The sequence below is a fragment of the Coturnix japonica genome, chromosome 3 (genome assembly GCF_001577835.2).
Source record: "Coturnix japonica isolate 7356 chromosome 3, Coturnix japonica 2.1, whole genome shotgun sequence".
Classification (NCBI taxonomy): domain Eukaryota; kingdom Metazoa; phylum Chordata; class Aves; order Galliformes; family Phasianidae; genus Coturnix; species Coturnix japonica.
In genome coordinates, this window is record NC_029518.1 from 3,713,307 (window position 1) to 3,735,408 (window position 22,102).

Sequence of the window (22,102 nt, forward strand, 5' to 3'; positions counted from 1 at the left end):
TTTCTGCTTTGACAGACACTGGCCCAGAAGAGATTTCTCCCTCTTTGGGAGTATAGTCACAGTGAAAGTGCTTAGACATACATCCCACCACTATGACCAACACTGTTCCATGGCTTTGTAGAATTACATTTAAGCAGCTCTACGATTTACCTCCGCTCTCCCTATGAAAGGTGAGATAATTCACCTGCCCTTCTGCAAGCATGAGGAGAGTTGAGGGAAGGACCTAGATAACCACATCTGCTTCCCCACTATGGAGGAAGCTGGTTATCAGCACAACCTTGGGCTTAGCAGGTCATCCCTAACACGTTCATTAGCCAGGTTGAAAGGGTTTGTGCATAGAGAGGGGGGTGGTCAGGGTCAGAGACTGGGTTGGATACAACAATAAAGATCACGAGTTACAGTTGCTCAGCAGAGGAGCTTAACAAGCATTGCTTGCCAAGGTGGAAAGGTTTGGAGGCCACGCTGTGCTGTGAAGGTTCATTACTCTCCCATCCCAATGTTATGCAGCAATGAGGAATATTTTGCCTGGCTCCACCCCCGTCAGGAGCGCAAAGAGAACAGCAGTAGACAGATAAAGAGAACCATCCTAATAATGCAAAGGGAACCTTGGTCCAGCTCCCAGTGTGACTCCTGACTGCAAGTGCCTGGTAAATGCTGCAGTCTAGCAGGGTTTAATTTCACCAGCCAAATCATAGTGAGCATTAGATGGGAGAGGGCACTAAGCCTCTGAGGACTATCTCCCATGCCTCGATAGCTGGATTGTCATGTCCTTCCACATCCTGTTACAGCTGAAGGGATGAGACAGCTGCTGAGGAAAAGGTTGCTGAATGCCTACATACCTGTTAATGATAGCAATATCATTACCACAATACCTGTCAGCACTGAAAAGAGACTAACACAGAGTTACCAAGATGAGCAAGGGACTGCAGCATCTTCCCTATGAGGAGAGGCTGAGAGAGCTGGGACTTTATCCTAGAAAAAAGGATACTCAGGACATCTCATTAACATCCATATAAACCCAAACAGAGGGTGCAGTGAACACGGAGCCAGGCTCTGCTCAGTGGTGCCTAATGGCAGCAAGAGGCAATGGGTACAAACAGGAACACAGGAGACTCTCGGTATTGCTTGCTCTCAGTATGACTTGTATCACAGTCATCAAAAGAGGAGGCATCTCCAAAGTATCATCAGGGGGGCCCTACCTGAGGAAGTCACCACACAGCTCACTGAAGCTGCAGACATGAGGCTTCATGGACCTGTTCTTTGTGTGCTTATTCCTCTGAACACAATCAAGACATTACACAAACCTAGAGCTATCCAGAGCTATCCCACTTGTGTATGGATATAAGCAAAGGTAAAATATGAGCAAGAACAACACACGTTCCTTCCGGGCCAAATTTATCCAGATGAAAATGCAAATGTTTTACATAACATGAATAATTTAAGTGTAATGCAGTGAGGTTTTAGCACACTTCAATAGTATTTATAGAAACAATAGGAAGAAAGTTTAAAAACCCATGGATGTAATTCTAAACAACCAGCCTTTACCCATTCTGTGAAGCAAAGTCCACCAGGCTCTGGTGGTAACACTATGTTACAAGATGCATCTCCCGTTATTTTAAAGCTTACAAAAATGCACTGATTTAACTTATTAAAAACAAACAAACATGAAAGATGCAAATAAATGAGCTAAAAATCCATATTCCACGGAAGTGTCAGCTTGTAACAGTCTATTTTACTTACTAACCAGAGAACATAAATAAATTGCAGCATTGTGAGTTGAATCTTCACAAATCCATCTGGAGCAACGGGCCACTGTTAATCTGTACAGCGTGAAAGTAAAGCTCGTTGCCATAAGAAATGGGAACAACATCAGTAGCTTCCTCCTTTGACCATTCATCTGCATGGCAGGCTTGCCTCAAGAAAGCAGAAGTGAAGCTCAGCTGATTTATTAAAGATACCAAGGAAAACCCAGAACAATTCAATCTCTGCGCATTTCTTCTGCACAAATTCCTTTATGCAGAGCAAGGTAATCTCCACCCTTTGTTTCCAGGATGGAATGTGCCAGGAAAGAAAGTGCAAGGATATAAGGCACCCAAGAGAACAGCACAACGAAAACATTCCTGTCACAGCACACCATCAAAAACCATGAGAATAAGCATTGAAATCACCTTCGCAAATCTTCAGGCTCATCTTCCACTGTGACATCTGTCTGAACCATCTCCTGTTTCAGTTCTCCGATTTCTGAGGCAATTGTGTCAATGAGCTGGAAAGGGACAAAAACAGCATGACGTCAAGCAAGTGGAAGAGGCGTGGAAAAGAAGCCTGGCTAAGCTTAGTCACCACAGATTACAAACTTTTTTTTTTGTTTAATCACATCCTATTTGAACTTCCCCTAGCAAAGGAAAAAGGGTTGGAAACAATCATTCTTGAAGGAAGTATAATTCCTGTTGGCTTTTTTTTTGCCTGTATAAAATTTTCCAGGCTGGTTAGTCTTGTTGTTTGTTTTCTTTAAAGCATTTTAGATCTGTAGCCTCCACAATCAGATTACACAACAGCCTACATAGTAAGTTACCTGATCAATTGTAGCAGCAACTGAAAGCAATTTGATTTCTTGGATAAACAGAAAAGATTCAGAAGAGTTCCAACCATTAGTTATTTCAGAAGAAACTCTGAGCTACCATTACAGTATTTTGGCAGGTGAAAAGTAACAAAGCCATAAGCAAATGGGAGCTGCTTTCCACATTAGGCGTTGGACTGAACTCAAACAGAGAACTACATCATAACACTTCAGTGCAGATGGAACACAATCCTACTGAACACAAAACTCATTTTAAAGTAGGAAAAATTAGCATTTAGGCTGCACATTGAGAACTGTAGCAGTGGTTGGCCAGATGCCTGGAAGGTGCTTTGGTGGGAACACAGCAGAAATCAAGGACAGGTATACCCTCCTTTGGGTAAGGAACTGGCTAGATGGTGGTGGTTAGTGGAGTTAAGTCCAGCTGGTGACCTGTTACAAGTGGTGTCCCCCAGGGGTCGGTACTAGGGTCCATCTTGCTATGCTACAGAAAGAAGAGGCCTTTTATAAAAGGAAATGCATCTTAAAGCATGTTATCAGTTCAGGTGGTATACAATTAAGCAGAACTTAAATAATATGCTAACTAGCTACTCTGGTGTCTATTTTTTTTTTCTTTTTTATTACTGACAAGGCACTGTTCTGTAAGTTAAAAAGAAACAGTACCATCACTGTAAACCCAAACAATGACTCAGACAGTATGAGTTCACATAGTATCACAGTAAGATACTCCCTAACCAAACCTATCCTAAACATTAGATTCCCACAAATACCCATGCACTAACTGTTGACGTTCCTAAAATCCATGAATGAAATAATGGCATGCAAGCATCTTAAAACCACAATATTTCCTTTCATCAAGCAATGCTTATTGTCAGCTGATTCTTCATTCAGCAACACTGATCCAAGCTTTTAGAAACTGGCAGCAGCGACAATGTAATTTCCATATACTGACCACAAACATAACTCACCATAACTTTTCAGTCTTCTTTCAGCATCTCATACATCTCAATTTTACATCCCCCAGGATGTCTCATAAACAGCAAAAATCAGAGCATGCTCTGAGCTGCAATATATTCATTAGAAGCAATGCACTCTTGAGGTGCAACAGTCTGAGGGTGACACACATTACTGCTGAGCATCTCAGAAAGCACAGAATGAGAAACAGAGTAGGTCTAGCATAGCTACAAAGCTGTTTTACTCGTTCAACTCCTGAAGACCCTCCCAGTTTGAAGAGGGAACCACCTCTCGTCTGTACTGAAGTGTAAAAAAGCTTGTAAATAGCATCAATGAAGCCACTGTCTTAGAGCACATTAAAGGAGCCAAGGCAGCCAGTGCAGAATGTTTCCAAGCTCCACACCCTACAGCGGCTAAGGAGCAAAAGGTAAGATCAGTGTTACTAATCTGGGAAGAGAGCATGGGCTGAAGGCAACGCGAGACAATATCAGAAGGACAAAGGAGCCCTAGCACTTACCTCCTTCCTGCCAGCCTCTCATTTTTCATTTTTCCTGGAGGCCTGTATCCTCTTGGCATGTCAACTTTTACTTCCTGTTTTGCTAAGCTGAGTGTAGCAGCCCTCCACAAGCACCCTGTGTAATGAGGTGGCAAAGAGCCAGCAATAAGCCAAAAGGGGGATGCTATTTCTGGACTCCTCCATACCTCTATATACATCTACACGTCCTGCTATGTGGCTGCAATTTTAGTTATTTTGCACAGGGAAGTATTAATTTTCAAATCACTAACACTATTCACCACCTTATTTATCCATACCAACAGAGTATCAACTGATACTTGGTCTGAGGGAGAGAAAAGCTTCAATGCTGTAAAACTTCGGATGCCAGTTCAGTTCAGCTTGACAACTGGATGAGAAGGAAGTCAGTAAAAAAGATGCTTGTCAGAGACATAGTCTGTGGTAAAGCAAGGAACAGAACATCTCTGTGGCCATTGGCAAGCTTTTCAGGCCCAGAACTGACCAGCTTAACTCCATCCCCACTTCCCTTTTACAACTTTTTGTTGCAGCCTTCATCAGTTGTGAGTACTAGATATAAAGACTTGGGAGAATTTACACTATAGACAAACAAACTGTCACTCTGTAAGATGGAGATAGAGCTTTCCTGGTGTACTAACAGCTGATCATGAGAGAAATAAGAGATGGCTGGAGGCTAAAGCAAGTGGAATTATTTCAGAACCAAAAAAAAAAGGAATTTTGAGTAACTACACGCATGGTGAACAGGAGGTACACAAGAGAGCTATTCCAGCATTGATTTTCTAACACAGAATTACTTACACAAGGAGGTATCAATGCACTGCAGAAAAGTATTTGGAGATTTGCTTACAGTCCCACTGACATCATTCTTCCTTCAGCGCATGCTTAAGTGACAACCTAGAAACATTCTTCCTGGCTGAGACCATTTCTTGCTATGATTTGGAAGTACAACTGGTCACTGAAAAATCACTCAGCAAAACTGAGAAGCAGCTCCTGTCCCCAAATGACTCCTGTTTCTTGCTGACTGCACAGAACTGAGTGAGCAAAAGAGGAAAACACATTCTTGTTGCAGTTTTTCTCATTGGTTTCCTAAAGATTGGCCTGGTAAGGTTGACTTAAGATAAGGAAAAGGTGGATCACACAAAACGAAAATTTTGTTGCGTATGTGTCACTGCAGCAGGACAATGAAGGCACTAACATAGCAGCAGTCCTGCACAGTGCAGTGGTGGTGATTACAGCTCTTTGCACTGAGGGTACTGGCTGCCACAACCATATGGTTCCTGACCTGCTCTCTAGGAGTACATGGTGTTCAGCTGTATCCACACAGCGCATGTGGAAGTTTTGTTAACTACACAGGAGATCAATTTAGTCTTTTTCTCTGGAAGGAAATCTTACCTAAAGCTTTCTCTGCAAATAACTCCTGCATTGCCATCAGACCTCCCATATTATACATACATAAAACAGTTTCTCACGGAGTGCTCAAGGTCCCATTTTCCAGCAATAACAAGGTTAAAAATAAGATATCATCTTATTTATAACATCCAGAGGAAAAAACACGCTTCTGAAGAGCTCCAGGGAGCATGTGAAGGACAGATTCTGCTTCAGTGGAGAATTCTACTTTCCTGAGCACCACCTCAAATTCAGAGAGGACATGCCCATGCCCTCTGGTGTTTCCTAGGGGTGCTGGGAAAGGAGTGTGTATACTGCATTCTTTCCTTCCTGGGTCACTTCATACATTCCCAGGCTTTATCTCTGTTCTACAATGAAAAGGAACTGGGGGGGGAGACAGAAGGACTCTTCCCTTAAACTTTCTTACTGGAATATGTTGTAGTAGGCACACTGTAAGCCACAACACCTCAAAACAGCTTCCAGAACACTGAAACAATACACACTTATTTCTGGTTTTTTCTCTATTGATACAACATCAAGGCCAGAACAGAACTAACTCACAGTCCCTGCATCACACGGGAAAACCAGGCTGAGTATCTTAAGAGAGGGAGGATCAGATTCCCTTTAAGTATGTAGGCACCTGAAGACAACAATATGGCACTGGATTTTTGAGAGTACAGTGGTGAGCACTAGTTTCATATAAAGCCATATACTTTACATTTTATATAGGTCTGTTAAGTTAAAAATCTCAGATAGTGAAGAACAATGCAAATTAAGGTAAGTTCTGTCAGGAAAAGTGACGTCTGTCTTCATTTTATTCATCAAAGAGATTAAGGCATTTTACTGCAACCTAGAAAAGAAGGAACCTTATTGCTTCCAACCAAACACACCTCCTCCTACTGGAATAAATTCAATATCCTATTTACCTTAAAGAAACTTCCTCTTTTGTCCCGGCAATGAGCTTTCATCGTCAAAGACGACATCGTCCCTGGGAAGACTCCAGTGAATGCCTTGAACTCCTAGAAGCAGAGACATTTTTCACAGTTAGTCCAGTTTGAAGGAAGTTCCTTCTTACACCACAGAAAGGATCACAGCAAACTTTCTGCCAAAAACAGTGCCAGGGCCCTTATATATCCTTTTCATCTCTTATAGGTCCATGAATTGCTTCAAAAAAAGACAAAGCTATTTGAAGCTTCATGTTTCTTTCCTTTCTTCACAGCTGATCCTGTAGTTCTGAATAGAGTGCAATGTGCTCATTAAAGAAGAATGCTAAAACATAACGATTGCTTTGTTTGTTTGCCCGACCTCAGCCTGAAGCACAAACAGAACAAGATAATAGATGTGAATACAACCCACTCTCAAGTACTGAAGTATTAGCAGGGCTGGAAAGGAAGAAAATATCACCTAATGGAGAGAAAAGACTTCACGGTGAATTAGAAGAGCATCCCCCAAAACCCTGCCTGAGGTTATTAAAATGCAATTAAATCTGAAATTTCTGCCCAAAACAGAACCTGATGGTGCAGCTAGGAATAAGCTGTTTTCTCATTATGAAAAGGACCACAATGCTCATCTCTCCTTTCAACCCCCCTGCTATGTGCAGGGTCACCAACCAGCAGCCCAGGCTGCCCAGAGCCACATTCAGCCTGGCATTGAATGCCTGCAGGGATGGGGCATCCACAGCCTCCTTGGGCAACATGTTCCAGTGCATCACCACCCTCTGGGTGAAAAACTTCCTCCTCTGTGCTTTTCCACTGATGCTACTTAAGCAATATTATTACCACCGGTATGGCCATAGCTGTGTGCCTCAGCCAAGCTCAAGGCCTTTCTCATCTCAGCTCTCTATGGAGTTGATGAATTTATCCATCTTAGAAACTGACACTACAGTCACATAAGTTGATGTGCGTCTCCTTCATAGACAGAAGAGGAAAACTGCAATCATGCAAAGCCCTAAACTCCATGACAGCAATTTTGCCAGAGAACAGCCTCACGAAGCAGAAGTTAGACTGGGTTAAATCCACATGAGGGCGTAAGACAGAGCTCTGCCACTGCAGCAAGAAAACAAAAGAGGAAGCGCACAGAATAACACAGTGCCATATTAACTCTCCCAACTAATCAGAAAACCACACCGTTCTCTCAAGGGTTTCAGGTCTTCTACAAGCACCAGAGAAACTGTTGCCATATCCTTTTCCCACCTCAGATGGGGCATCCAAAAACAGCTGCAGAAAAGCACACGTCTTGCCAGGAGGCTTCTCTACACAACGTTCTGCTTCTCACACCTCTATGGATCCAGAGCAGCCTGATCCCAAGGCCTGCTGGCTTCCTACCATAGACCACTGCCTTCCTGTAGCTAATTCAGGATGAAGCTCGCGTGTCCCAACAACGAGACAAGGCAGGGGAAAGGAATGACTTGCCTGCTTGGCTAATTCCTCAGAAATACAACACTATAAACAACATCCCTCTGGGAATGCTGATGCCCACACAAGCCTGTGTAAGCCCTTTCATTTTTCATGTCCTTCTCCTGCTTTTCACTTACATGGGAATGCCAGAGCACCATTTGGGCGCCTGAATGTAATTGAGCCTTCTGACTTGTCCAAACAGCTCCTGCTTTGCTCCCTCACACAGTTTTATTTGGTATTTTATCCATGGTTGCACTTAACCTCTCTAGCTCTGATTTCCACTCAGGATCCTTTCCTCCTTTCAGCTACTCTGCTGCCCAGACATTGCTCACGGTTTAATTCTCTCAAACTAATCTTGCTTTTCCAAGACAACATATCCTATTTTCTTTAGCTGAACTCACAGCAAAGATGAGACAGCCTATATTGCTCCCTGGAGCCAGAAAGAAAAGGTAGCTGAGGAACTCCAAGTCCCCACCTGTCATAAAGTCATTAGAGCTGGAAAAGACCACTAAGACCAGCTAGTCCAGCCATCAACCCATTATCACCATGCCCACTAACCATGTCCTACATGTTCCACCTGCTCAGTTTCCTAACTGTACTTACTCTAACTACCACATTTGTGTTAACTACCACATTTGATCTCTGGGGCAACCCAACTAGATCCCACAGGGGAGGAGAATCCCTATTTGCATGCACTGACAGAGGAAAGGCTCTGGAATGCCATCACTGTTATCCTCTCCCTGTGCTAGACCCAAATTAAAAGAGCACCCATTGACTTTGCTTTCTCCTAACGTACCAGTCTTAAGAAGCATGTCAACAAACATCCTACACGAATACTGGAAGAACTTTCTCCTGTTATGTGCATGCTTGTATCTGATTTACATATATATCAGAAGTGGGTGGATCAGAGAACACAGAGGTATCAAAGCAAATTCCTCAATCCATCGTGGGCACTTCATCAGCAGGATACACATTTTTGTGCCGTAAACACAAACTTTTCCTAATGGAGACTGGCTGCCCTCACTCATTCTATTTGTAAATGCCATACAATGATTGGGCACAGACAATCAGCAATAGTCAGATGGCGTCAGAAGAATAACACTCACTCATAGCTGTCAGTGTGGTTCCTGTTTTCCACTTCCAATAGCAGGGTAGAGACTGAAATATCAGTCCACCTACTATCTCACAACAGAAAGATTAGAAACAGGGAGCTAGGTATGGCCTACTACACAAGCACTTGACAGCCTACAGTGAATAGCAATCAAATTATAATAGCAATTAATAAACATATAGTATTAAAAAAGTTAGGAATTAAGACAGGTGCAATTTTAGTGAAGCCATTTTCTGAGTTAAAAGATTCACATTTACACACATGTGACTCTTCCCCCTACCTATAAAATGCGGAAGAATATTTCTAAATCACAGTCCTATGTCTGAGAATGAGGTAAGAGAGATCTACAGAACCTCAGCTGGCCAACAAATGTAGGCATCCTCACGCATTTTGCTTTCCTGTTCTTAGTGCATTTGTGCTTCCCCACGGAGAGGGCTGCATTCATTTACGACCCACAAAGCTCTGGTTTGTCTAATTACTCTGACCTTATCTGGCTCTTGGCAAAATCAACCTTTTCCTTTTGAAAGTATTTCCTTTGAGAAGCTAACTGAAAGCCTTCTTCCAAGGACACACAGATATGTTGAGCACAGTATTGCTTTGAAAAATCTATCAAATAAGAGCCTCAGTCTAAAAGCTATCGCCGGTGCCAGGATTTTGCAGACCTCTCAACTCAAACATTGCATTGTGTTAGCACAGCTGTATCCACAAGCAAAAGAAGTGAAGGGATTATGCAAAAAGGATTCTAACTTCCATCATTCTTCTGACTGCAGAAAGGGGTTTCAGTCATTTCTCCTTTCAGATAGCGCAAGAGCACATTATTTGTGCTCGTATGAAACAAATGGTGCATACAGAAAAAATGATAAGTCAGTACTCATGCAGTGTCATTTTTCATCTCGTCATTTAATTAAAGTGGTTTGGAGCAAAAAAGAAAAACAGAAATAACAAATATCCCCTGATTAACCTTTTGTTTCTGCCCATAATGAACGTAAAAATCTTCACCATACACGTATCACAGAATCATGGAATGGCCTGGGTTGAAAAGGACTGCAGTGGTAGTTCAGTTCCAACCCCCTGCTGTGTGCAGGGTCACCAACGACCAGCCCAGGCTGCCCAGAGCCACATTCAGCCTGGCCTTCAATGCCTGCAGGGATGGAGCATCCACAGCCTCCTTGGGCTGTTCCAGTACATCACCACTCTCTATGTGAAAAACTTCCTCCTAATACCCAACCTAAACCTCCCCCGTCTCAGTTTAGAACCATTCCCCCTTGTCCTATCACCTCATAAACAGCTGTAAAGAAGACACGTAGGCAGAAGGGCTATGAGTGACCTCTTGCAGTACTTTCCAGGAAGCAATGCTCTGTGAGTAACCAAAGAGGAAGCAGAAGTACACAACGCTCCCATCACCAGCGAATGATGCTTACAGCTTTACAAACCTGCACCTCACAAAGCACTTTGCAAAATTCAAAGCACAATATCTCCAATGAATATCCCCATCTTGATTGAAGCTGTGTACCTTAATAGATTGGTTTAAGGAAGTTACAACTCTTCCCTTGAAGAAAGAAGAAGAATAGGTTGTAGGAACAAAGCAGAATTAAATGATCTGCAAACACTTTAGTCTGTGAAATAAGGTTAATTCACATCACAACTGCTGACATTGCTCCTCTCAGGCAATTAACAGTACAGAGCAAATGCATTATAGAAAGCAGCTTCCTCAGCAGGGCTGCCTTTGGCTTTGTTTTGTTCAAGATCCATACCAGGACAGGCACTCAGATAGTTTACATACACAACAAGAATTACAGAAGAGCAGCCAAGTCACGGACTTCACTGTGGCTCTGTCTCACTATGTTATAAGCCAGTAAGTATCAGCAACTGCTTAAGGAATTCCTATTTGGACACACTTGGATATGCAGGGGCTGTCAGCCAGTGCACGCATCAGGGGCTGTTAAATTGTTCTAACCCAAAATGGAAACAGCCACTGCCAAATTTATAAACTGATCTTTCTACATCTGGTTTCAGCTAGTCATCACTCCTGCCCCAACCAAGTTCTTTGCTTGCAGGATTATTATTTTCCCTTTGATTTGAGATCCTGCTCATTGGCAGCCTTTTAAGATACTAGAGGATAAAGAGGAACAACTTTGAACTTGTTTTGGCACAGCACTCTCAGGAGAGGGTTTATGTCTCACTAGATTTTGGATAGATCCACTGTCTCACAGCTGTCTGCCCACTATCTGTGCTGAAGGCAAATGTACAAAGGAGAGCACCTGAAAACTCCACTGGAAAAGCATTGCTGCTTAGATCTGACTGCCACCACCGCAACAGACACTGTATCACTCTTTCCAATAGGAGCACACAGTTGGGCAAACACCAAATCCCTCAGCAAAGCCAACCCTTCAGCTCTGCTGAACATGGCACACTATCAAGAGGATTGTGTTTGCTGGTAGTGCTGTCTCTTTGCTTCCCCTCCAGTTTCCTCACCCTCCTCTCTTCCAGCAGACAACCTCTTCCTGCTCGCTCCTGTGGCATACTTTCCACGTTACTGAAAAGGAATAAAAACCAAAGTCATTTCCTTTGGCACAGCACTTAAGAGTGAAGGATACTACCATGCTTCTTACAAAAGAATGATTGTATGCTGATCTATTTGTGTCTTGTTTTGCTTGTAGACATAGGAAAGAAATACATTTAAAGACTGGCATAGGTTTGGATAACTTTTCAGGAGGTTCAGTCATCCCAAATTCCCTGGCCTGTCTTAGAAAACTACAGTTTCTTGCGGTATCTCTATTCATCACTGAGGATGATCAGTTCAGCTTTATGCACTGAGGTATTGGGATGCAAAGCTTTGGCCTTTACCATCTCATCTTGAGTCACTACAGCATAATCTGCTTCTTGAATCCCCTCCCTCACAAAGTTGCTGCCATCAACAACCAGCTCCCTGGTCACATCTTCAAAGAAAGCATCTCATCCATTAACTCAGCCAGAGTAAGTTCAATAGTTTGGAGGCAGTTGTGTTCCAGGTCATCTTCATCCTCACCTACTGCTAAGAATACTGCAGGGTTCAAAAGATTTGTTACATTCAATTCTACATCCTCCCAGTTCTGCTGAGGGACAACTAATGACTTCCTTTAGTTACAGGCAAGCCATAATCATGTGTGGCACAGATACTTTTGTCCCAGAGTCACTTCCCCGTATCAGGAGTACAGTGGCTGCCACTGTCCTATGACATGATGCTCCCAAGGTGTCCTAATCTCTGTGCCATGACCCCTAGGGCAATATGCAACCTTTCATGCACAAACAGTTCAGGTATTTATTTTTCTTTTAACCAGTCCTTCAGAGGCACAGTTCAATCAAGGACAGGTTCAGCCTGCCTTGATTGTTTGAACTGGGGTTCCTGCAGCCCACACCCACGGTGTTACCACATTCTTTATCTCTCCAGGTAGTTCAGACTGAGGAGATCATTCCCTTAGCTAAGACCTGCACCTCCATAGCCTTATAACTCATTTAGTAGATCTCCACCTAGAAGTGACTTGTCTCTGTAATTTCCCATTCAAAGGCAAAAATCACCCGACTTGCCAGATCCAGAGATATTCAGAAGAAAGCACAGATCTAACATCATGAACCATCTATGCTGCTCTGTTTGAGCCTTTAGCAAAGGACAAGCAAAAAAAACCAGTAACTTAACACAGACTAACAATAATAAACTGATAAGACTGGGGACTCAAACCTTTCAGTCTTCTCTCATAATGTCTGCCCAGGAGCACCTCTCTTCCTGAATGTTGCCCATGCGCTTCTTCTGAACTCTAGGCGTCCTTATTAGAGTTAACAACCCCAGCAGCTCAGTACTGACTTATCAAACAATTTATCAGTTACTCAGAAACAACTTGTAAATCTGACAGACCATCCACAGGTCAGAAACCAACACAAATCTATCCAAGTCAACTTACGTTTTACACTTCCTACTTTTGCCACAGAAATATCCTTGTGATTCCTCGTTTGTTACATGCCTAGCCAGACATCCAAGGAGTTTAATCCCTGGTAACAAAACACCATTAATGGTAACTAGGTATTATAGGAAGTAGTCCAATTTTCAGGCAATTTTTTCTGGAGTCCCATGACATGCAATGGCCACCAGTAGTTACACCAAGAGAAAATTAACCAAATATTATAAGTGTCTCCTTCCAGTCTTTCCAATGAGATAACGCACAGCCCAGTGGTATCACCCACAAAGAGCTCTTTGGTTATCCACACCAGAATCCTAATGACAGCACACTGGAGTCCATCCTTGACACCTTCCAAGTCATTCTGGTCTTCTGTCTGAGGACAAATCTCTAAGGATATCTCTTCAGTCTTACTTCTCTGTGCTTACTCATACACCATTATTTCCACTTTGTCATATTTCAGTCCTAATTAAGGAAGGAGATCCCTTCACCTGCATTTTTAAGGGCTTGCCAAAACAGATGCATCAACAGAATGACACCCATCCTTGCTTGAAGGTTGTCACCCTGACCTTGAAGGCCACTTCCAATTTCTCCCCTCCCCACCAAGACTTCATAAGGGTGTATACTCCTTTTCATCACACCCTTTATACATAAGAAATAATTACATCAATTATAAGGCTTCATGTTCTGAGTTGCTCTCCACATTTTCAGTTAGGATCCACTGGCAATGAATGGAAGTGTAGAAGGTTTTTATCAATGGTCATTCTGGCTTCAGGAATAAAGCCAGTGATGAACAGGGTTCCTCCCCCCACCAGAGACTTCTTGCCTTTGATGCTGTTAAGAACCAGTGCTGCTGACCTGTGTTGTGGAGAGAGGAAGTTACTGCCAAGCTTGGAATGCTTAGTTTGCTTTGGTTTTTTTTCTGCTCTGTAAAAAGTAAGTCACGTCTATGAATCAGTTCACTGTTGTACAAGCATGCCAACACTGCAAACAGGATAAGCCCCCCAGCACAGCGCTCTCACTGTCCTTTTAGCTGTGCCATATACAGAAAGGAGATAAAATGCCTCAACTTGCTTCATAAAGTTACTAGGAGTTTAAAAAAAACACAAAAACAATACACAACACACACCCAAGAGCCCAGAGAAAATAAACCAAGCCTCATCCTTCCAAGCCAACCTATTCAGTGATACTATTATGCTAACTGCTGCATTAGGAAAAATTAGATAGGCTTTCAGTTACATAACCCTTTTTCCAGTGCTACGACTGAGGCAAGAAGTCCAAGGTGCTCATATAGGGGGAAAAAAAAAGAAAAGAAAGGCTAATAGCAAATATTCCATAGGCCATGAGGTGGTGATTATTTTATAAGAAAGCTTACCCACAACCTCAACCAACCTATGCTCTCAAATAGTCACTCTTCCTTCCCTCCATACAACTAAACTACATCTCATGTGGGGAACTGGGCTAAGGAAGCCACTTAGGAGGATTTACTTGTTAGACAAGGGAGTGCCAGATACTCAGTACTCAGAATCTACAATTCTATTTCTAAATATACTTTGACCAATAAAATGTGAAAGAAACCAAACACGATGTTCTATTTTGATAAATGCTTTATTGTTTCTTCTTTCATCCAACTTCTTGACAGCAGAATAAATTAGATTGGAAACAAAAAGGTTATCACATATGCCTATGAAACCCAGGAAACTCAAAGCTGAAGGCTTTTGAAATATCTGTCCCAGGCTAATTCCGCTCCTCTTCCTTTCTTTACATATACGCTGTGAGACAGACAACACTTGCCTCAACAAGTTTCCTGGCTTGGCTTTCAGTCTGCACAATTTCCAAGTCACATAACCATAGGGTTATCCTTCCTGCCCTCATGTTGCTCCCCGTGATCCTCCTTCAGAGAACAATTGTTTTGCCTGACCTCTCCCTGTATGTTTTTCCTCTGATAAGCACCACGGGCACTTCCTTCATCTCAATGTTCCTTCCCCTGCCACTTCTGACTTGCAATTCATCAACAGTGCCACGATTACTGCTGGTTCCTGGCTCTCTTCATCCATCAAAAGCTCTCACTTCCCATTCTGCTTGACCTGACCAGCCTCAAAATCTCCTACCCCAGCCCCAACACCCAACTCACCCTCTACTGCAGTTGGAACTCCCAGGGATGAATTCTGTCCCTCTGGCAGCTTTCTTCCCTGCATCTCTAAGTTTTCCACTCACCAACATAGTTCTCTTCGCTTTTTTTTGGTGTGCTTTGTTTTGCAGTCTTTGCCACTCCTTTCTCAGATGTTAATCTGCATAAGGTTCCCAGAAAGAAAGACATATTACACAAGACATCATCAAAATCCTACATTTTCCAGAAGTTTGAGCAGCCTTCCCTCTTCTTCCAACAACACACTTGTATTGAAGAGGGCAGTCCAAGATGACAACCTCAATAACTCACCTATAGCTGCTTCCCTCCTTAAGTCCCTCAGAACACTGGGATATTCACTCCCCTTTATAAAGAGCAAGGAATCAATGCAGCAGCCTCCCACTGCCTCTTCCAGAAGAGAGAGATGTCAAGCCTCTCCCATGCTGCCTTCATCTGGGCAAGGAGGAAAAAAAGTGTATCTTCCCTCCAGATTTTGGGATAAGCAGCTTTACCTTCCATGTCTTGCCTAGTTTTCCCCTGCACCCATGAGGATGATTATCATCCCTCAAGTTTGCTTCTCACACACTGAGACCTACTTGATTACCTAAGTTGCTCTCTCCCTGCTGGATTCGAGTTCACAGGAACTGCTGGGGGAACTCCTAAAGAAGGAAGTGTGGGTGTTTAATTTTTCCACTCTTCACTTGCTTGAGTAAACATTTTGTTTTCTCCTCTCTCCCGGCACAAAGAGTTTCGAAATAAGTGCTTTAGAAGAATAAGCCTCATTCAGTGAAATGAGGTTAAAGTACAAACAAGAGGCTGCTCTAAACTAAAACACCACAGTGACCCCCCCAAGTTTCGGCTGTGCGTTACATGTATGGTTTGGCAAAGCATTTGTTATCATCACATTTTTGTGTTTCTAACCTGGATCAAATGTGATCAAACCCAGAAAATGAAGCATGACAAAGCACCTTCTAGGTTTAACCCCCTTGTGTGCAAGATCACTGCTCCCACCAAGCTCTGCAGCTTCTCTTACTTGCAAGTTTCCTTCTGCAGCAAGAACCTGCATGATGCTCAACACAAAACCGGTTATCATCTTCCCAATAAAGACAGCAATCAAGTACATCCCGTTACTTTCCCCAAGGCTTGCATACAGGACAACTGGAGCTCCACAGAAAGCCCTGGCCAAGACCAAAACATCCATTTGGAGATGAGCACCCACCTAAAGATGAGAAACTCCTAAGCTGGCTGCTGGTTCACTCTCCCCATCCTCTCCAGCACCAGCCCAGGGGGGTGGCTGCATTCAGCTGGGCTTCCAAATGCTCCTGTCTAGGTAGGGTTCAAGCAGGAACAAAGCTCTTTTACGTTCCTTTGCAGCCTGAAGAATAACAGAGCAGCTGTTGCCAGCTGCTGGTCTGAGCGTGCTCAGCTCACAGTTCTCTCATTCACCCTCAGCTCAAAGGGTGAGAATCACCTCCCCCTGCCCCTTTTTCCTTTCAGTTAAAAGTTATAATCTGAAGAATATCACTGCAGTGGCCTGTCTTCTGGGGAATCTACTGTTCTGTGGTGCATAAAGAGATTGTAACCCAGCCTTAAGCCCATTACCACACCTGTGGGCAAATCACTTTGCACTCTGATTTCATTTCTTCTCCCATGCTTTGCCAAGTTTACTCGTGCTGTTAGCCTAAGCACTCCAGCATTGCTTGTCCACTCTGCACCAGACATTCACGTGCTAACAGTGCTGCAGAGCTTAGCAGCAACAGCTATTTGTTGGAGCCCTGCACGTTCAGTGAACTTTTGACAACTTCTTGTTAACCTCTCCATCAGAAACGCATTCCAAGCCCACAAGCAGCTTCAAACAGCTGCCATGCTTCTCAGCAGCTTGCCACAAGAAAAGCCTCTTTCGCCCCAGCCTCCTTAAACACATGAATTCCCAAGGAAACACACCTATGCTTGCACACACACATTTCACACCCACAAACAAATTACACTGACACCATCACATCATGCCCAGACCTGGAGCAGTTTGATTTGCTGTTTCATGACCCACCAAGGCTTCAACTTGGAGTCTACATAGACACTGAGCACGCTGAAGTGGCACTGAAACCAGTGCAGATATTTTACAAGGGTAGATTCTGATAGGACAAGGGGGAATTGTTTTAAACTGAGACAGGGGAGGTTTAGGTTGGATCTTAGGAGGAAGTTTTTCACCCAGAGGGTGGTGCCACACTGGAACAGGTTGCCCAAGGAGGCTGTGGATGCCCCATCCCTGGAGACATTCAAGGCCAGGCTGGAAGACTCAGACTGCTTATTCTGGTCCAACAGTCCAGCAGAAGAACATATACAACCCTCATTAAATATAAAGATGGATACTGCTAAAAGTTTTCAAGTTTGGATGCCCCAGTTAAGATACTCCTATTGAAGCTACATGATTTTATGTAGCAAATAGTTAACATTTCTGCCGCAGTATCAAAGAACACCATTCTTTTAGTAAATATTTATCTAACAGCATAGACGCCACAGCTAAAGGCAGAAAAGCCCAATTCCTATTAACTGTAAATAGGATTTTGGGAGAACTCCTAGCAACCAAGATGACCATAAACAGGATTTGGGACTGCCAAACTCACAGCTGGTTTTTAATAGCTGCTGCACACCCCGGTCTCTATCAGTATCATTGCAACTCAGAACAAATAAGGCTTTACAGAAGTCAGGGGCAGCGTATACAACCCAGAAGACTTGGTGGTTTCTTTTTCCTTTATCTGCTTAAACCCTTAATGCAGCATTAAGGGTTAAATGCAATCTGTTGTGCTATGCTGCATGAGAGCTCATTTAAGGAAGCGCATCAATTAGTAAAAGTATGAATGGAGGAAAAACTGATGGACCATTCATAGCTAAAATTATAGAGTATGCACAGCTGGCTGAATGGAAAGTTAACTGAGCACGAGCTGAGCCAATGCTCTACCTTCCTTAAATCCATTATTCTTTGCATGCACCAGACTCCAGCAAAATGATCCCAATGAGATCCTGCTACTGAAATAAAGGATATCACCCTATTCTGACAGGCTCACGAAGCACATACAGCCCTGACACAGAGGAAGTGCTTGTAACCAGTCTGTCCCTGCCCTGAAAGGAAATGTCCTTATAAACAGAACTGTGCAGGAAATGCAACATCCATCCATCCCCACTTGGGAACGGCAAAGCTCAACTTTCCTGTCCCAGCCCATACATTGCCTCCCAATATCTACACTTCTGTGCTGCAAAAGCTGATTAGAAGATTGCTGATATTTGAAGACTACTTTCTTCAGCTCTTCCATTTCCAAATCAATGGCCTGCGCCCAACAACCCAGGGTTAAATATAATATTCTGCTTAAGATCCAGACGTTTCCTTGGGTTTGCATTATGTGCTTTTGTGGTAGGCCCTGAAGCCTGCAATGAACTCTGCTACATGATCAGCACTCGAATGAATGATGCTGAACACCAAGTTTCTTGTAAACGTCCCACAGCAAACCACCGCTATTCTAAACAGCTGCCTCTAGACTCTTGTAAAAACCACAGGCAAAGAAAGGTTAACGCTGTGGTGCAGGGGCAGATAGTCTGAGTCACCTGCAGCAGCCTGAGGGTTCCTATGCAGACAAACAGGCAGAGCCCTTAGCAAACAGAGGACACAGGCCCAGGCTTCTTCCTTCAGAGCTATCTGACACACTCAAATTATGGTTTTCCATCTTGCATCTACTACTCTGAACACTGCGAAGCAACCTTGCTTAAGAAGACCCCGACCAGCCACTGCTAGAACAGCTTATTACAGCAACTTACCAAACGCTGCCACCTCATAGTTGCCAACACCTAACTTGTCCTCAGGAATTACTGTCTCAGCAAGTTACCCAACAAAGTGTGCCAGGGCCCCACTTGGCACAAGGATATCTATTCATTCTTGTCAAGATTATGTTGTCAACAAGCACTTAAAATATCAACTGAAGGAGTAACAGGAAGACAAGGCTACAAATTTACACACAAGAGAGTATTGATATATGTAATGCAAACCGTATATGAAAAGAAAGTAAGCAAGACCTTGTTGAAGCCTAATTCCAGGATGAAAACGACCCAAGTCACAGTCAAAGAACCACAGAGATAATTATGGGTAAGCATGGATCTGTATTCAGCAATTAGAAAGCAGAAGCCAAACTTATCACTTGGGATACAAAACTAGAAGGGAACCACTTAAGTTTCCAAAACATTTGTTGGTGTTTTTTTTCCCCTTTCCAAGCCACTTGTGAGAGCACGTTCAGAGTACCATGTTTAGTGCTGGGCATTCATAAGGTATTCATATACCAGAGCTAGTGGAATAGGAGCAACAACAGCTTTCTTTCAAGAGAAGCCCCTCAAAACATAGTTGTTTCTGCCTCTCAGAACTCCAGTGTAGAAACAGTCATGAGCTCAGTGTGATGCCTGATAGATCCTTCATTGCCTTTTTATTTCAGCTGCAACATTAGGGAACTGGAAGGCAGTGGAAAGACTGTGTTTGTATTGGTCTATCCATCAGAGGGCCTTAAAGCCAAATTAGAACAGGCCATGATATCACGTGGAACCCAGAATAAGAGCAGGACCAGACCACATAAGCACTCCAGATTCATCAGCCAAGAATGTGAAGCAGTAGCAGCCGCCGTTTCACAAACAAACCGTGCTACAGCTCATGGCAGCCGAGACACAGAGAAAATTCCATGTTCCTGCCAATCCTTCCTCCCTGTCCTGCTCAAACTGCAAACGCTCAGATTCCCAAGTAACTATGGCAGGATGAACCATCACGAGATTTCGGGTTGGGTAACTGCAGGTGGTAAAACATCAGATAAAACTAACAACAAGAAACAGTCCTATCATAGCATTTATGGTGCTTATGACCTAAGTGGACTCAGAAGCCCTTCCAGCTCTTGTTAACTTCTCTGTAAGAAGACTACACTGCTTCAATAGTAAGAGATAATGGCACTGCATTGCATTTTAGGGTAGCGCTTTGCATGTCAGGAAGCATTTATCTGCTGTGTTCCACACTAAGACATACTGGAAATAAGAGCCCTGTACCCATCCAGTTCCTACTATGTGATCTCTGTACTTCATCGCCTTAATTGACTCCATTTAACAGAGTAGCATATATTCAGTTTCGTTACCATCCTCTCTTCCAATAGAAGCCACCAAATGAATGATGGCTTGAACAAAGCAGTTTAATTGGCAACATTTGACTCCGCTTAACATTCCTGCTGTGCAACTCTTCACTAAAGAATGTTAGAGGGTTCTATTTCTGTGAGGCACGTATTTTGAAACATTTCTTACTACAGATTAGAGTTACCATAAATCTCTTATTTTCAAGAGCCACATGGCATGACAAGCATTTAGGCCCACAGGCTAATGCTGTTTACCCACAGCGCCTGCAATGTACACGACCACAGCATCAGTTATTTGTGTGTAATACACCAATACACCTCAGCCTGCTAGAGCAATTACCACATCTGGAAGGAGAGACCTCTGTCGCTCAGCCCCTTTCATCCTCTGATCCGAAGCCCCTGACTTTATTACTTTATGCCTTAATTAACACAAAGAATAAGGCAGTAGGATTTGCTATGAATCCTCTCCAAGAAATTAAATGCATCCTAGGATTACACACAGTAAAACACAGGATGGCTCCACATAAGTATCCTCAGAATCACGGCGCTTTTCTTGCTTCACTGTACAATTAACACACAGTTTATTTTGCATGGTCTTTCTGCTCATCTAATTCAATAGGCAGATCTCAACAATTAAGGAGAATCACAGAAATGGAGGGGTTGGATGGGATAACTGGGGATCACTTGAGTCCAACCTGCTAAAGCCAGATTCCTACAGCAGGTCACACAGGTCCAAACAAGCTTAGAGTATGTCCAGAGAAGGAGACTTCACTACCACTCTGTGCAGCCTTGGAGAGATAAATAAGTTCAACTCTAACAAAACTCTTCACAGACATAATCAGGCTTAAGACAAGGAAAGAGCTTTGTACCGTGCTGGTACAACAGAGAAATACTCACAGTCAAAGCAGATGTAGCCGAACCAAAAGCAGAGCTGCAGACTTGTGCAGCCCACAGCTCCAAGCGACTGCTCTTCTAAGCGCTGCCTCACGAGCCATAGAGCCTGCAACCTGGACAAACAGGCAGTTCTGCAAAGAAGATTAATTCCAGTGACTTCACAAGCCTCCCAGCTGTTCTTCCAAAAGCTTCGTTCTAAGAGCAAAGGGACACCACCGTCATGTTTATCCTGGCAGCCTCTGCGTGCACAGAAACACCAGGTGGAGGCCACGCTGGATACGAGGAGGAATTTCTTTATAATAAGGGCAGCGAGGCAGGGGCATGGGTTCCCCAGAGAGTGGAGGTGCCCCATCCCCGCAGACAGCCAAGGTCAGGCTAGACGGGGCCGCGAGCACTGATGGAGCTGTGGGTGTCCCTGTGCACTGCAGGGGGTTGGGATGGATGGCCTTTAGGGATCCCTTCCAGCTCCAGCCGTTCAGCCATCAGCGAGCGGCTGAGGAGCGGGGCTGGGCAGCAGGTGAGCAGGAGACAAAGCGGAACAGACACCCCCCGCCCCTACGCGCTCAGGCGTTTAAACATTAACTCGCAGGGTAACATTCACGAGGAAATCATTAAAGAAAGAAAAAACGTCAAGATACAGACGCCGTCCCAACCCGCCCGCCAGGCCCCGCGGAGCTTCCACAGCGCTCCCAGCAGAGTGCGGCCCCCACCTCCCTCTGCGAGGAAACAGCCCCCTGCGGGCCACCCCCAACCAACCGGCCTCCCCTGCCCACCGCTCCTTACCTCACACAGCCGGCCCGCAGCGAGCACAACCGGCGGCAGCAGCCCGCGGCCGGCCGGGCTGGGGCACGGGGAGGAGCCGCGCCGCTGGGCCGCCTCTTCCCGAGGCCCGGAGCCGCTCCCCCCGGCACGGCGCCTGCGCGGCGGGGGGCGGGAGCCGCCTCTATGTGAGGGTCGTACTCGGCCTTGGGGGTGTGTGCGATGCCCGTTGCCATTCTAGGCTCTGTACCTCATAGAACCATTGGAGTCGTTGGGATTGTTTCG

General features: G+C 44.1%; 1 protein-coding gene across 7 annotated transcripts in view; it reads right to left on the reverse strand.

The window, feature by feature from the left end:
- The window catches only part of RIN2 (Ras and Rab interactor 2), a 43,716-nt gene extending 21,708 nt beyond the window's left edge, over window positions 1–22,008 (reverse strand). The window contains exons 1-5 of one of the 7 annotated variants that reach the window (XM_032443309.1): window positions 21,842–22,008; window positions 21,062–21,189; window positions 6,374–6,466; window positions 4,860–5,092; window positions 2,169–2,263 (exon numbers count right to left, since the gene is read on the reverse strand). In XM_032443309.1, coding sequence (XP_032299200.1) covers window positions 2,169–2,218 — 50 coding nt within the window. In that variant the 5' untranslated portion in view covers window positions 2,219–2,263; window positions 4,860–5,092; window positions 6,374–6,466; window positions 21,062–21,189; window positions 21,842–22,008. Of the gene's footprint in view, window positions 1–1,744; window positions 1,837–2,168; window positions 2,264–4,046; window positions 4,162–4,859; window positions 5,093–6,373; window positions 6,467–11,429; window positions 11,491–15,020; window positions 15,134–21,061; window positions 21,190–21,841 lie in introns of those variants that run through there. The other 6 variants (XM_015856637.2, XM_015856638.2, XM_015856639.2 and 3 more) reach the window with 6 other exon arrangements.
- Between the last annotated feature and the right edge of the window lie 94 nt (window positions 22,009–22,102).